Source organism: Oncorhynchus gorbuscha, linkage group LG21, assembly GCF_021184085.1.
Source record: "Oncorhynchus gorbuscha isolate QuinsamMale2020 ecotype Even-year linkage group LG21, OgorEven_v1.0, whole genome shotgun sequence".
NCBI classification, from domain to species: Eukaryota; Metazoa; Chordata; class Actinopteri; order Salmoniformes; family Salmonidae; genus Oncorhynchus; species Oncorhynchus gorbuscha.
The window spans coordinates 47,383,535-47,400,301 of NC_060193.1; the positions used below are offsets into that span (position 1 = coordinate 47,383,535).

At 42.3% G+C, this 16,767-nt stretch overlaps 1 protein-coding gene across 10 annotated transcripts in view; it reads left to right on the top strand.

Moving 5' to 3' along the window:
• Positions 1–433: 433 nt before the first annotated feature.
• The window catches only part of LOC124008151 (RNA-binding motif, single-stranded-interacting protein 1-like), a 36,751-nt gene continuing 20,417 nt past the window's right edge, over positions 434–16,767 (top strand). For 3 of the 10 annotated variants that reach the window (XM_046319188.1, XM_046319184.1, XM_046319189.1), the window contains exon 1: positions 12,828–13,203. In XM_046319188.1, the coding sequence (XP_046175144.1) occupies positions 13,153–13,203 (51 nt within the window). In that variant the 5' untranslated portion in view covers positions 12,828–13,152. Of the gene's footprint in view, positions 501–4,240; positions 4,369–8,872; positions 9,027–9,160; positions 9,213–12,827; positions 13,204–16,767 lie in introns of those variants that run through there. The other 7 variants (XM_046319185.1, XM_046319190.1, XM_046319186.1 and 4 more) reach the window with 6 other exon arrangements.

Consider the following 16,767-nt stretch of genomic DNA (forward strand, 5'->3'; position numbering starts at 1 on the left):
AGTAATACAAAAGCAATACAATGCAATACCAATATACAAATAATCCAGAAAGTCCACAAGAATGAATATATCCCCATACAAAATGAAGTTGCTGGGGTCTGACAGGCTTGATGCAAACCAGTGCCTGCTAAACACGGTTTCTTTCCATTTTTTCATTTGATTAAGTTGTAAAAGATGTCTTCAATGATCACACCTTTAATCACAAAATGATGGAATTATGTGTTACGTTCCCCAGTTTTTGTGTTGTTGGTTCGTATGTGTGTGAATTTCAGGAAATGTCTTCCTGAAATCCTAAAGCAGCTGATTGGTCCGCCCTATCGCTGATTGGAGCTCCGACCACTCCCTCTCGTCAGGGGAAACAGCTGTCTCTTCAATTACCAACTCCTTCTCCAGCTTGATATAAAACAATGTTCCTTCTTCAGGGAGGGGAGCTTCTTTTTATGTCCTATGTTGGTCAGTGAACGTTTTGTTGATATTATTTTGCAGCTGCTCCTTCAGAGGTATGTGTATAGCAATAGGACTTGGTGTTTTCTGGTTATTGAAATTGTTCACTTAAAGTATTGGTAAATTATTCTGTTTCATTTGTTCCCGGGGGGGGGGGAACGCACTTTGGGAGTGTTTTGGCAAGAGGCCTGCGGGCGTATCTAATCCGTAGTATTGAATCTGTCTATGCACACTAGGTTAAACCTGGGCCACTCTGTATTTTGGTTAGTGCTCCAGTTGGTGCTTAAGGTAAGGTAGGAGAGGGGACTCTTTAATTTTTACTTTCTTTGGTTCCGTCCAGCCCCTTTTCTCCACATTACCATGTTAAGGAATAATACATTTCCTGTAAACTGTATTTTTCTCTTTCTCCATCCTTCCCCGCACCTACGATCCCCTACTTTTTTCATTCCATGAGGAGTTGAGATGTAGCGGGGTATTGCGTTCCCTCATCCAAGAGGTGTACGTAACATGGAATTCAATACTACGTTTCGACTACTTCAATAAACATATAAGTGAATTTGTCCCAATATTTTTGGTCCCCTAAAATGGGGGGAGGGGGGGACGACGACTATGTACAAAAAGTGGTGTAATTTCTAAACCGTTCACCCGATATGGATGGAAATACCCTCAAATTAAACTGACAGTCTGCACTTCAACGTCATAGCTCATTGTGTATATAGTTTGCTAACTGCTGAACACTGTACATTTCTATATTTTTACATCAAATGTATCAATTTGACATCAGTTTTTGTTGGAAGGTGAAACCAAATCATGTGTGGACGTAGCTGTCAATACTACATTGTCCTCCATCAGCCAGTCTGCTTCAATTGGACAAAGTGGAACGAGTCGTTCTCATGTGCTGCCATTTTGGAATTGTAGTGTAGTATCCAAATGCACTGCTGAAATGCCTGGTGTGTGTGGTGTGTGTGTGTGTGTGTGTGTGTGTATATAACCACATTCCACTCATTACCTGCATTTCCTTGATACACTGTTAGCTGATGATTTTTGTCAAGCAGAGAGGCAGGCGATACTGTATCAGTTGACGAGTCACGTCGAAAAGGTGATCTTGTGCATTGATACATGGGGCACAACACCGAGCTACGTTTTGTTTTCAGTAGCCAACCGCTTTACAGTAACTGATTTGTCCTACGTATTGTATAAGGATAATGAAAACGTAAGACTGGATCGAAACGTGTATATCAAGTTATACTCAAGTACTGTAGGGGAAATTATATTTACCATCAACGATCCTTTCTATTCAGCACTTCAAAAAGAACAGTTTTCAAGTCTGTATCTTGTATTTTTTTGCTATTGGATTAAGTGGTAGTGAAAGGCTCACCATTTGGTCATTATCTGTCTTGGTGACTAAACAAAATATACTGATGGTATTTCACAGAACATGTAGCATGTTGCATGGATGACTCTGGAGGGGGGGGTGAAAGATGTGTGAAACCACAATGAATGCTCAAAGGTTCTGAATGTAAAATGAGGGCCATTACAAGTGTTATCAGTTTAGAGTTTTGACTCACGAAATGCATGCTTTGTTTGTAAAATGATGTCTGGGTGTTGGAGTGTGCCTCTGGCTATCTTTTAAAAAAAAGAAAACGATGTGGTGCCATCTGGTTTGCTTGAAATGAGGGATTTGAAATTATTTATACTTTTACTTAATAATAATATAATATATGACATTTAGCAGACGCTTTTATCCAAAGCGACTTACAGTCATGTGTGCATACATTCTACGTATGGGTGGTCCCGGGGATCGAACCCACTACCCTGGCGTTACAAGCGCCATGCTCTACCAACTGAGCTACAGAAGGACCACACTTTTGATACTTATTGTACACTGCTCAAAAAAATAAAGGGAACACTTAAATAACACAATGTCAATCACACTTCTGTGAAATCAAACTGTCCCACTTAGGAAGCAACACTGACACATTTCACATGCTGTTGTGCAAATGGAATAGATTATAGGCAATTAGCAAGACACCTCCCAAAAAGGAGTGGTTCTGCAGGTGGTGACCACAGACCACTTCTTAGTTCCTATGCTTTCTGGCTGATGTTTTGGTCACTTTTGAACGCTGGCGGTGCTTTCACTCTAGTGGTAGCATGAGACGGAGTCTACAACCCACACACGTGGCTCAGGTAGTGCAGCTCATCCAAGATGTGAGCTGTGGCAAGAAGGTTTGCTGTGTCTGTCAGCGTGTGTCCAGAGCATGGAGGCGCTACCAGGAGACAGGCCAGTACATCAGGAGACGTGTAGGAGGGCAACAGGATCGCTACCTCCGCCTTTGTGCAAGTTGGAGCACTGCCAGAGCTCTGCAAAATGACCTCCATCAGGCCACAAATGTGCATGTGTCTGCTCAAACGGTCAGAAACAGACTCCATGAGGGTGGTATGAGGGCCCGACGTCCACAGGTGGGGGTTGTGCTTACAGCCCAACACCGTGCAGGACGTTTGGCATTTGCCAGAGAACACCAAGATTGGCAAATTCGCCACTGGCGCCCTGTGCTCTTCACAGATGAAAGCAGGTTCACACTGAGCACGTGACAGTCTGAAGACTCCGTGGAGAACGTTCTGCTACCTGCAACATCCTCCAGCATGACCGGTTTGGCGGTAGGTCAGTCATGGTATGGGGTGGCATTTCTTTGGGAGGCCGCACAGCCCTCCATGTGCTCGCCAGAGGTAGCCTGACTGCCATTAGGTACCGAGATGAGATCCTCAGACCCCTTGTGAGACCATATGCTGGTGCGGTTGGCCCTGGGTTCCTCCTAATGCAAGACAATGCTTGACCTCATGTGGCTGGAGTGTGTCAGCAGTTCCTGAAAGAGGAAGGCATTGATGCTATGGACTGTCCCGCCCGTTCCCCAGACCTGAATCCAATTGAGCACATCTGGGACATCATGACTCGCTCCATCCACCAACGTCACGTTGCACCACAGACTGTCCAGGAGTTGGTGGATGCTTTAGTCCAGGTCTGGAAGGAGATCCCTCAGGAGACCATCCGCCACCTCATCAGGAGCATGCCCAGGCGTTGTAGGGAGGTCATACAGGCACGTGGAGGCCACACACACTACTGAGGCTCACTTTGACTTGTTTTAAGGACATTACATCAAAGTTGGATCAGCCTATAGTGTGGTTTTCCACTTTAATTTTGAGTTGGACTCCAAATCCAGACCTCCATGGGTTGATAAATTTGATTTCCACTGATCATTTTTGTGTGATTTTGTTGTCAGCACATTCAACAATGTAAAGAAAAAAAGTATTTAATAAGAATATTTCATTCATTCAGATCTAGGATGTGTTATTTTAGTGTTCCTTTTATTTTTTTGAGCAGTGTATATTTTAGCAATTACATTTACTTTTGATACTTAAGTATATTTAAAACCAAATACTTTTACTCAAGTAGTATTTTACTGGGTGACTCACTTTTTACTTGAGTCATTTTCTATTAACGTATCTTTACTTTTACTCAAGTATGACAACTGGGTACTTTTTCCACCTCTATATACAACTTACTGTACATCAGAAAAATTTGTCAGTGATTGAAAGAAACAGAAACTGGATGGCTTACAACACAGTATTCTGCACCACAGTGTGTATAAGGTAGTTGTGAAATTGTTAGATTACTTGTTAGATATTACTGCATGGTCAGAACTAGAAGCACAAGCATTTCGCTACACTCGCATTAACATCTGCTAACCATGAGTATGTGACAAATAAAATTTGATTTGATTTATCAATCTTTCCACAGGGATGGTTGACTCCAATGCTTCTCAGTTGTGTTAAGTTGGCTGGATGTGTTTTGGGTGCTGGACCACGTATACACGGGAAACTGTTGAGCGAGGAAAAACCCAGTGTTGTAGTTCTTGACACAAAACGGTGAGCCTGGCACCTACTACCATACGCGGTTCAAAGGCACTTTACCATGTTGTCTTATCCATTCACCCTCTGAATAGCATATATACACAATCCATGTCTCAATCGTCTCATGGCTTGAAAATCCTTCTTTAACCCCTCTTCTCCCCTTTTATATATAGTGATTTTAAGTGGATTTAAAAAGCGACATCAATAAGGGATCATAGCTTTCACCTGGTCAGTTTGTCATGGAAAGAGCAGGCGGTCCTAATTATTTTGTATACTCAGTGTATAACTCTTATTTCTGTACTTTGTCATGTATTTGTAGGTTTTATGTGGACCCCAGGAAGTGTAGCTGCTGCATGTGCAGTAGCTAATGGGGATCCTAATAAATTAAACTTAACTAAACCACATACCCACACAAGTGTAAAGGAATGAATATGTATATCAAAATATATATGGATGAGAGATGGCCGAATGGCATAGGCAAGATGCAGTAGATGGTATAGAGTACAATATATACATATGAGATGAGTAGTGTATGTAAACATGAGAAAAGTGGCATAGTTTAAAGTAACTGGTTTTATTACATCCAATTTTTAATTATTAAAGTGGCTAGAGATTGAGTCAGTATGTTGGCAGCAGTCACTCAATGTTAATGATGGCTGTTTAACAGTCCGATGGTCTTGAGATTGAAAAACAGCTTCTGTCTCTCGATCCCTGCTTTGATGCACCTGTACTGACCTCGCCTTCTGGATGATAGCGGGGTGAACAGGCAGTGGCTCGGGGGGTTGTTGTCCTTGATGATCTTTTTGGCCTTCCTGTGACATCGGGTGGTGTGGGTGTCCTGGAGAGCAGGTAGTTTGCCCCCGGTGCGTTGTGCAGACCTCCCTACCCTCTGGAGAGCCTTACGGTTGTGGGTGGAGCAGTTGCCATACCAGGCGGTGATACAGCCCGCCAGGATGCTCTCGATTGTGGATCTGTAAAAGTTTGAGTGTTTTTGGTGACAAGTCAAATTTCTTGAGCCTCCTGAGGTTGAAGAGGCGCTGTTGCGACTTCTTCACCACGCTGTCTGTGTGGGTGGACCATTTCAGTTTGTCCGTGATGTGTACGCAGAGGAACTTAAAACTTTCCACCTTCTCCACTACTGTCCCGTCGACGTAGATAGGGGGATGCTCCCTCTGCTGTTTCCTGAAGTCCACCATCATCTCCTTTATTTTGTTGAAGTTGAGTGTGAGGTTATTTTCCTGACACCACACTCCGAGGGCCCTGACCTCCTCCCTGTAGGCTATCTCGTCGGTGTTGGTAATCAAGCCCACCACTGTAGTGTCGTCTGCAAACTTGATTGGAGGCGTGCATGGCCACACAGTCATGGGTGAACAGGGAGTACAGGAGAGGGCTGATAATGCACCCTTGTGGGGGACCAGTGTTGAGAATCATTGATGTGGAGATGTTGTTTCCTACCTTCACCACCTGGGGGCGGCCTGTCAGGAAGTCCAGGACCCAGTTGCACAGGGCGGGGTCAAGACCCAGGGTCTCGAGCTTAATGACGAGTTTGGAGGGTACTATGGTGTTAAATGCTGAGCTGTATTCGATGAACAGCATTCTTACATCGGTAGTCCTCTTGTCCAGATGGGTTAGGGCAGTGTGCATTGTGATTGCGTCATCTGTGGACCTATTGGGGCGGTAAGCAAATTGGAGTGGGTCTAGGGTGTCAGGTAGGGTGGAGGTGGTATGATCCTTGACAAGTCTCTCAAAGCACTTCATGATGGAGGTGAGTGCTACGGGGCGGTAGTCATTTAGCTCAGTTACATTAGCTTTCTTGGGAACTGGAACAATGGTGGCCCTTTTGAAGCATGTGGGAACAGCAGACTGGGATAAGGATTGATTGAATATGTCCATAAACACACCATCCAGCTGGTCTGTGCATGCTCTGAGGACGCGGCTAGGGATGCCGTCTGGGCCGGCAGCCGTGCGAGGGTTAACACGTTTAAATGCTTTACTCACGTTGGCTGCGGTGAAGGAGAGGCCACAGGTTTTGGTTTTGTCCTCAAAGCGAGCAAAATTGTCCTCTAAGCGAGCAAAGAAGTTGTTTAGTTTGTCTGGGAGCAGGACATTGTGGTCCGCGACGGGGCTGGTTTTTCTTTTGTAGACCCTGCCACATACCTCTCGTGTCTGAGCCATTGAATTGCGACTCCACTTTGTCTCTATACTGACGCTTAGCTTATTTGATTGCCTTGCGGAGGGAATAGCTACACTGTTTGTATTCGGTCATGTTTACGGTCACCTTGCCCTGATTAAAAGCCGTGGTTCGGCTTTCAGTTTTGCCCGAATGCTGCCATCAATCCACAGTTTCTGGTTGGGGAAGGTTTTAATAGATGCTGTGGGTACAACATCACCGATGCACTTGCTAATAAACTCGCTCACCGAGTCAGCGTATTCATCAATGTTATTGTCCGACGCAATGTGGAACATATACCAGTCCACATGATCAAAGCAATCTTGAAGCGTGGAATCAGATTGGTCGGACCAGCGTTCTTAATATTTTGTATACTCAGTATATATAGGAAAGACACCAGGAGACAACAAAATACTAATTACACACTATTCATATATACATATTAATATTCAGTACTGTTATGTTTCATCTCTAGAAAGAGGTGAGGAGCTGTGATGCTTTTGCCTGAGTAACCTCTGGTGACAGAGCATTCCACCATGACATGGCTCTATACATAACTGAGTTGCCTCTGGTGACAGAGCATTCCACCGTGACATGACTCTATACATAACTGAGTTGCCTCTGGTGACAGAGCATTCCACCGTGACATAACTCTATACATAACTGAGTTGCCTCTGGTGACAGAGCATTCCACCATGACATGACTCTATACATAACTGAGTAACCTCTGGTGACAGAGCATTCCACCATGACATGACTCTATACATAACTGAGTTGCCTCTGGTGACAGAGCATTCCACTGTGACATGACTCTATACATAACTGAGTTGCCTCTGGTGACAGAGCATTCCACCGTGACATGGCTCTATACATAACTGAGTTGCCTCTGGTGACAGCATTCCACCGTGACATGACTCTATACATAACTGGGTTACCTCTGGTGACAGAGCATTCCACCGTGACATGACTCGATACATAACTGAGTGACGTATTAAATCTGTTTTTGGTTTGGGTACAGTGAAGAGACTCATAGTGGCATGTCTGGTGGGGTATGTCTGTTTATGTTTGAAGTGTATGCAAATAGACTATACAATAGACTATACATTTTCTTGAGCAGGATAAAAGACAAGTAGACCATTTCACCTCAACCCTCAACCACGAAAGACGATCAGGCATGTTGATGTGTGGGGGTGCCTGTGCGTGTGTGCGTACGTGGATGTCTGTGTGGGATTTTCCCAGCATTTCTCAGCATTCCATTTGAAGGGCTCACAACCACAGAACTGAGTCAGTGCAGTCCCATATCCTAACCGGTAGACTGTGAAGCCTAAAAAGCCAAAAATCCCTACGTACTGTAGAACATCAATGTCATGGCACTACTTCTTCATACATGGGTCAGTGAATTAATGAGATTGATAGATGAATAGTTGGCAAACGATCAATATGTGCACTTAAATGGCCTGTAGATATTTCAATATCTCTTGCTATACCTGAGAGCAAAGTAACATTCAACCTCAAAAGAGCTGTTGACGGATAGCCATTTTTTGTTAACTACCTATAAATAAGCATGATTTAACTACTAACTATAAAAACAGACTTATTTTTCATCGTGGCAGCCGTAGATTACACTTTAACCAGATGAGATTGAACCTTTCACTTGCTTGGACACATTAGTAGAGGCTGCTTTGTAACCTGATCTGACCGTGAAACCCTAACACAGGCTGCAGAGGAAACGAGGAGGAAATCTGATCCCGTAAGAGACTCTTGAGCAGCTCTGTCCTAAATGGATTTGAGCCGGACTGGCTGCTATAGTCCTCCTAAAGGAGAAACACACAGACCACCACAATCTGTAGTCTATATGGATGGTAATAAAGACACGTTGAAGAATAACAGACATTTGTATATACCAGTGATGCATTTCAAACTTTGTTACACGGGCTATGTCTGTTCAGTGTTCAATTGCATAGTTCAGTGCTACAACAATGACACATTCTTCTGTTATTCATTTTTATATTCATTTTTAATGGTTTAGAGACGGCTGACCCTCGTGCTGAGGTAAATTGAGTTAAATCTATTTCCTCCTACTGATGTTTGTTCCCTGACCACACTATCATATTTTAGTTTCTCTTAAGAGGTCCTCGAGTTTGTTGCATGGACTGGTCTGTTCCCTCTGTCCTGTGACAAACGTCTCGGTAAAAATCTCTGATACTATGAATAAAATGCTCCGTTGTCTCTGGTAGGTCTACAACCCGGATGTAGCGTTTCCTTAGCTGTGTTCTCTGTGGGGAGTGTTGTGTAATAGCCCGGTCCTCTATGGTATGTGAGTAATGCAAACTCCCCTCTTTCCTGCAGCTGGAATGCTGGCTATGCCAGACGCCAGACCCACCAGACCCACCACCGTCTCCACAACCCACCAGGCCCCCAGCCCACCCAGACCTGCCTACACACCATGATCATACACACCAGATGTAGCAGTGGGTAAACCCAGAGTGTTGTGGGTAAATAGGTAGGTAAATCCTTGTGCAAAAACAATTCTCTGACTTAATGTGGGTTAACATAATTCACCAAATTAAAAGGTGGTTGTTTACTTCCGTTGACTTGAGTGTACCCCCCCCCCTCCTCCAAATCACCGATTCACAGCCCCAGATCAATGGCCAAAAGCCAGCAAAGCCCTTCTCAAACAGAAAACGGGGTAAGTGAATGTGCGTTCTCGTGTTGCTTTGAAGTAACCTCCTCCTTTTGTATGTTCCTAATACTGTAATAACATTGTAAGAACACACATGCATGGACTTAGTTGCAGTATCGTTAGGTAAGTCTAGTGGGAACTGGGAAGTCAGAACATAGGGAAGAGAGTTTGCTTTGCTTTGCTGAATGAGGAATGGACAGACCAAATATACAGATCACATTTCAGAGATCCTGGGCCAACTATCTCAGGAATTATAATTGGCAACAAAAACAAGATTGGAAGGAAGTTTCTTTCTCGATACATCCAAACTAATTCTGACTAGGAATATGGATCGGAGATGGTTTGATTAAAAAAATATTAAGAGTTATGGAACATAGTTGAACTCCTTCTCCCCTCTCCCTGATGTACAATGACTAACTGTTTGCCCTACAGTACAGAAACATAATTTACTTTAAATTAACTAAATTGAAGTGACTCAAGTTAACTTAGTGAATTGAATTTAGCTGCTGAAACCTAGAAGAGAGAACATAATGTGCCAATCAGAATTCTATTCACACCAAAAAGGCGGCGGTTTAAAGAACTACTACTGTTGTGTAGTGGGGATTTACATTGGATACTACGTACGTTCTAAATTGTATGTTCTATCAGAATCTTTCACTTTGCCGGCTCTATTGTAATCCAGTATTCTGGTACAAGGAACGTTGCTACCAACACAAAGTAGGAAACACAGACTGAGTGAGTGGCTGGTTCCTATCAGAAGACTGCTGCTAATGAAATCCAAGAGGCACATGATACTGTTGTTGTTATGTTTGAGGGGGTGGACTAGGAAAGGAGGGGGGTTTCCACTGGTAGGGCCTTACAAGGTCAACTGTACATGTACAGCCCATGAATAACACACACACATATATACAGTATATATATTTACCCAAAAATATATGGGGGATTGAAAATGATGCAGACAATTACATTGATAGAAGCCACAATCTGCAAGAGTGAAGCTGATCTACCCCCCCCCCCCAAAAAGTGTTTTATATATATATATATATGCCTCACCTGTCAGGTGGATGGATTATCTGAGGTTATTGTCCTATTGAAAGGTGAATTCACCGCCCAGTGTCTGGTGGAAAACAGACTGAACCAGGTTTTCCTGTAGGATTTTTGCCTGTGTTTTGCGGCATTCCGTGTAGTTTTATCCTGAAAAACTCCCCAGTCCTTAACGATTACAAGCATACCCATAGCATGATGCAGCCAACACTATGCTTGAAAATATGGAGTGGTTGTATTGGATTTGAACCAAACATAACACATTGTATTCAGGACAAAAAGCTAATCGCTTTGCCACATTTTTTGCAGTATGACTTTAGTGCCTTGTTGCAAACAGGATGCATGTTTTGGAATATTTATATTCTGTACCGGATTCCTTCTTTTCACTCTGTCAATTAGGTTAGTTTTGTGGAGTATCTACAATGTTGTTGATCCATCAGTTTTCTCCTATCACAGCCATTAATTAAACTCTGTAACTGTTTTAAAGTCCCCATTGGCCTCATGGTGAAATCTCTGAGCGATTTCCTTTCTCTCCGGCAACTGAGTTAGGAGGGACACATGTATCTTTGTAGTGACTGGTGTATTGATACACCATCCAAAGTGTAATTAATAACTTCATCATGCTCAAAGGGATATTCATTGTCTGCTATTCTTTTTTTTTTTTACCCATCTCCTTGGTCTTTGTGGTTAAATCTGTTTGAAATGCACTGCTCGACTGAGGGACCTTACAGATGATTGTATTTGTGGGGTACACAGACAAGGTAGTCATTCGCAAATCATGTTAAACTCTATTACTGAACACAGAGTGAGTCCATGAACTGAACTACAATTGATTATGTTACTTGTTCAGCAAATGTTTAGTCCTGAACTTATTTAGGCTTGCCATAACAAAGGGGTTGAATACTTATTGCAGCATTTCCCAAACTCAGTCCTCAGGACCCCAATGACTGCACGTTTTAGTTTTTTTGCCCTAACACTACACAGCTGACTCAAATGATCAAAGCTTGATGTAGTTGATTATTTGAATCATCTGTGTAGTGCTAGGGGGAAAAAACTAAACATGCACCCCTTGGGGTCCTGAGGACTGAGTTTGGGAAACCCTAACATATTGACTGAAGACATTTCAGCTTTTCGTTTTTTAATTAATTTGTCATAATTTCAAAAAATATAATTCCACTTTGCCATTATGGGGTATTGTGTGTAGGACAGTGACACAAAACTCTCTATTTAATCCGTTTTAAATTCATAAATATACACATTTTAACATACATGAATAGGACTGTCCACAACAAAAAAAACACTGAATGGTACAGATATTTTTGTATATTCAAAGATGCAGTGGTGTAAAGTAACTGTAGTAGCATTGAAGTACTACTTACATAGTGTTTGAGTGGTATCTGTACTTTCCTATATTTATTTATTTTGGACAACTTTTACATTTACTGCACTTCATTCCTAAGGATCATATGTACTTTTTCCTCACTTACATTTTCCCCGAGTCGTTACATTTCAGATGCTTAAGAAGGACAAGGAAAATTGTCCAATTCAAGCACTCATCAAGAGAACACATGGTCATCCATACTGTCTCTAATCTGGTGGACTCACTAAACAAATACTTTTGTAAATTATGCCTGAGTGTTGGAGTGTGCCCCTGGCTATCTGTAAATAAATAAAAAATACAAGAAAATCGTGCTTTCTGATTTATAGCGTTTACTTTTAGTTTGATACTGAAGTATATTTAAAACCAGATACTTTTAACATTTACTCAAGTCGTATTTTACTGGCTGACTTGAGTCTATTAAGGTACTGTAACTTTACTTTTACTCAAGTATGACAATTGGGTATTTTTTTCCTCCACTGCAAAGACGCTTATTCTTGATAAATATCAGGTGCATTCGTAATGGTTTCCTCTAGCCTACTAAATCATTCAAGATGGTCTGAGCGCAGTGAGATCTGAGGTGGATATACCCTCCCATTACAGATTGAATTTTTTAGAGTGCACTTTTTAATTGATCATAGATCAGTCTATATTTAGTTTCTACTCCCACCGTCCTTAGGTCTACATCGTCACAGGAGCTGGAGGAAACAGCCTACAATAGATCACTATATCTAACCAATATCCTTCCGATCTTTGTCCCTGTTTAAAAACAACATAGACACGGCCTTGTCTTACCTATTCATGTTGTTGAGGCACAACATGATACAGTATTTAGCTTATCTAACAGAACCGCCTATCCTTTACATCCTGACCTGTCAATTCTCATTTCTCGCTTTAACCATTGGGCTCCGGGAGGGGGAGTGAGGGTTTGGGGGAGGGGGTAAAGAATGTATGGTATGTGTGGGCGTCAACAAGACGCAGTGTATGGGGAACGAAAAATTGAAACAATGTATTAATTTGCGTATTACATGCATCTTTCATGGTAGTGACTGGTTATCTGTTGATTGTCAAACAGTGAAACGTGTTCTGTATTCAGAATAGTAATACTAACCGTACTCAATAGCAAGGTCATTTGATTATATCTTGAAACATACCTCTATTTTATGCGCAATGGTTTGGTCTGTGGAAGGCGGGACTCGGGAGCGGTCAGCAGGACGTCGTAGATCAATGAACTGAACTGAGTTTTCTGCCTGGGTTGGACGACACTTTGGTGGGATTAAACCCTACAACCTACGCAGTGTAGCCTATGTCAGGTAGCCTACAGATGTGACAACGCGACAAGTACATTTGAATCAGGATCGAAAACGGAAATACCGGAGTTTATTTCTAACCCGGTCGATATGCGGATTTTGTCCAAATAAACCCACTGGATTCTAATAAACGGGTCTGCATGTAGCTTCATTTTTTTGGGAGTAAACCAGCTTCTTTTTTTTATCTCGGAATAACTGGAATAGGCTATCCAGGATGATATTTGCAAACACTGCCAACCCGTTGAAGAGCACATATCGGAAGCAGGTAGGCCAAAAAAGCCCTGCCTGGGATGGTCCAAAACGGTTCCATAAGTCCCTTGAACGCATCCAATTCGAGTGCGCGTACGGCCCACTGTTTTATCACCTCAGTTAACACGGTCACTAGAAGCGACAGTCGTTATTATAATGTTATAACACCGCTCACCGACAGTCAGGTTGCAAAGTCATGTAGTGTGACTGTCAGTAGCGCGCTACACTACATTTTGGTCAAGTCTGTTCCGTGCATTAGTGTCCATTTTATATTATCGGCTTTGTCCTTGAATTAGCATTACAGGATAGCCTATCTAGCAGCTTTTATTGTATTAGGCCCTAATGGCTTATAACAACCATCATCCAAATAGATATAGGATTTTTTTGATTTAATTACCTTCAGATACGCATTGAATTGCTCATTCAGAAGGTAACTGATGAAGGGGTAGGCCTATATGATTTATGATAGAATTACGCACTCTTTTACTGGAGGACAGAGGGAGGAGAGATCCTCCATATGGTCCATGTAAACCCAGGTTTAGATGCTGAACATTTGTTATGCCTACTGCTATAATAACATTGCTATAATGTTCACAAGAAGAATCACCTATACACTGAACATACACCGTTTTATGCCCCCGGCTATTCAAATGTATCTCTACATCCCCAAGTCTTTGGAGGAGAAATGCATTATTTCTTCAGCATGTTTTTAATGAAAATAGGCCACACAAATGTATGGCATTTGAATTGTCGTTCATATGTCCCATTTGTTAGAGTCCTTGTAGGATTGAATAGAATGGGACTGGAATAAAACTGAATAATATACAATAGTTGTGATGATGCAGACAGAAGCCATGTAGTCCTAGTACATCTTCTATTCCTTGTCGGTATTGTTAGAATAGAACAGGTTCTGTATAGGCCGACTAGTGATACAGTAGGCCCTGCTCCACCACCTGAGTTAGTTCTGCCCAGTAGGCCTTCTAGTGAGTGGCATGCTCAGCTTCTGCCTAATGTGGGTCAGTGTGCTGGAGTGAACATGGGTGTTCATGCATCTATAATGAGCCGTTTCAGGTGTAGCTACACATTTTGTATTTATTTGATGTATCCAACCTTTATTTAACTAGGCAAATCAGCAATGCAGTGATTCTATAGCACTACTCTGTTGTAGTTCACCACGGATTCAGCCATCTAGTCCACAAGATGGGAGGTGATTGCGATTTGTAGCTATATCCGCCCTGAATGATTCCAATAGGCCTAATAATCAGGTAGTCATCTAAATGAGTTGGTACTTCAGTCCTTCTTTACCACTCCACACTGAAGTTCACCACTGATTCCAACCTGGACTCAGGGGTAGAGGTAACATAGTAAATGTAAGTCCGGGACACTCCGGGGACACTCCAATTAGTACGATATGGTATGTTTTAATTTGTGGATGTCCATCCATTTCGTATGATATTTTACGAATTGCAATTCATATATGTTCCGAATATACAAAACTTATGCAAAGTTACAAATCCCAACTTGTTGTGGCTTACGTTAGCTAGGTGGCTAATGTTAGCTAGGCTAGGAGTCAAGGTTAGGGGTTAGGTTAAAGGGTTAAGGTTAAGGGAAGGGTTAGCTAACATCCTAAGTAGTTGCAAAGTAGCTAAGAAGTAGTAAGTTGTTGCTAATTAGTTGTTGCTAAAATGCTAAAGTTGTCCGTGATGAAATCCGAACACGCAACCTTTGGGTTAAAGGTTGCTAGACGTTTGTGTTATTCGCCCGTTGCAGAAATCGTTGTGCCATTTCCTTGTTGCCTAAACTCTAATTGGGGCGGCAGGTAGCCTAGTGGTTAGAGCGTTGGACTAGTAACCAGAAAGTTGCAAGATCGAATCCCTGAGCTGACAAGGTAAATATCTGTCGTTCTGCCTCTGAACAAGGCAGTTAACCCACTGTTCCTAGGCCGTCATTGAAAATAAGAATTTGTTCTTAACTGACTTGCCTAGTTAAATAAAGGTAAAATAAAAAAATAGTTAGTCTAAATAGTCCAGGTGGCAATTTGATTAATTGTTCAGCAGTCTTATGGCTTGGTAGAAGCTGTTAAGAAGCCTTTTGGACCTAGACTTGGCGCTCCGGTACCGCTTGCTTGCTGTGCGGTAGCAGACCGTCACCCAAAGTCTATGACTTGGTGTCAAAGATTCCAGTCACCCATCTAGTATATATGTCCTGGATGGCAGGAAGCTTGGACCCAGTGATGTATTATGTTACGTCTAGTCTGAGACTGGGCTGCTGATTCAACCATCTAGTCCACAAGATGTAGGTGATGGCGTGTAGATCCTGTCGGTAGGCTTAGTATATCTCCACCCGTAACGATATCCATAGACATAACCACAAGATGATTATCTGAATTAGTTATGCAATGGTTCTTCATTCTTTGCTTCGTCAGTGATTCTAGTCCACAAAGATGGAGGTGATTATGTGTGCATTCTGTGGGTAGGTTTGGATATCTCCATCCTAAACAATATCAGTATTCCTAGCCCTAATTCAATTTGGTGGCCATCTTAATGTAATTTAGCTCAATCACCATTTTGTTTTGGTAAATATGCATTCAAATGGTAGAAGGCAGAACATGTTTTTTTTTCTTAATTCACAGTTGAATCGGACTGCTGCATGCCATTCTAGATTTTTCTAGAGTGGCTTCTGCGGGGTTGGAGCTATTTTAATGAGTAAGAGGAAGGAAATGCCTTGCAGAGGAGGGCTCTGGTTTGCCTCAGAGAATGTGTGGTAGTTTCCCACTGACACACCAGACTGTAGTACTAGGAAGGAACCGTGATGGAAGGAGTGTAGACGACACCCCACGCAAGAATGTCACCAGGGAAATAGCCTAGTGGCAGGACGCCTAGCGGGCAGAGCATTGGGCCAGTAACAGAGGTTGCTAGTTTGAATCCCTGACCAGAAAATGTGACAAGTCTGTTATTGTTTCCTTCAGCAAGGCACTTAACCTTAACTGCTGTGAGTAATGGGGGAGTTGGGATATGCAAAAAACTCATTTCCAATTCACACATATAAGCACTTATTATTATTATTATTATTATTATTATTATAGCCTATAGTGCATTCTGCAATGCACAGAACCAGGGTGAGGAGTTGTTCCGGACCATGTGACGAGGAAAAACTCCTACCCCAAATCATCTCATTATATTTCACTGCCGACATTCTGGAGCTTGGTGAAATGGAATGACTCCATGCTAGAAAGAATGGTAGTGCTGAATGTCTTTTCACCAGGCATCATGGGACCCATAATCGTCCAAAAAAAGTTAGACTTTTAACTCATCTGTCCATAGGACATTCTTCCAGAGCGTCTTGATGGTCATCCAGGTGCTTTTTGGCAAACTTGAATCAACTTTTTGGATGAGATGGGTCCCATTTATGTCTGGTGAAAACCAAACACTGCATTCCACAGTAAGAACCGTATACCAATGGTCAAGCATGGTGGTTGTCGTGTGATGCTTTGGGGATGCTTTGCTGCCTCAGGACCTGGACGACTTGCCTTAATAGAAGGGACCATGAATTCTTCTCTGTATCAGAGAATTCCACAGGA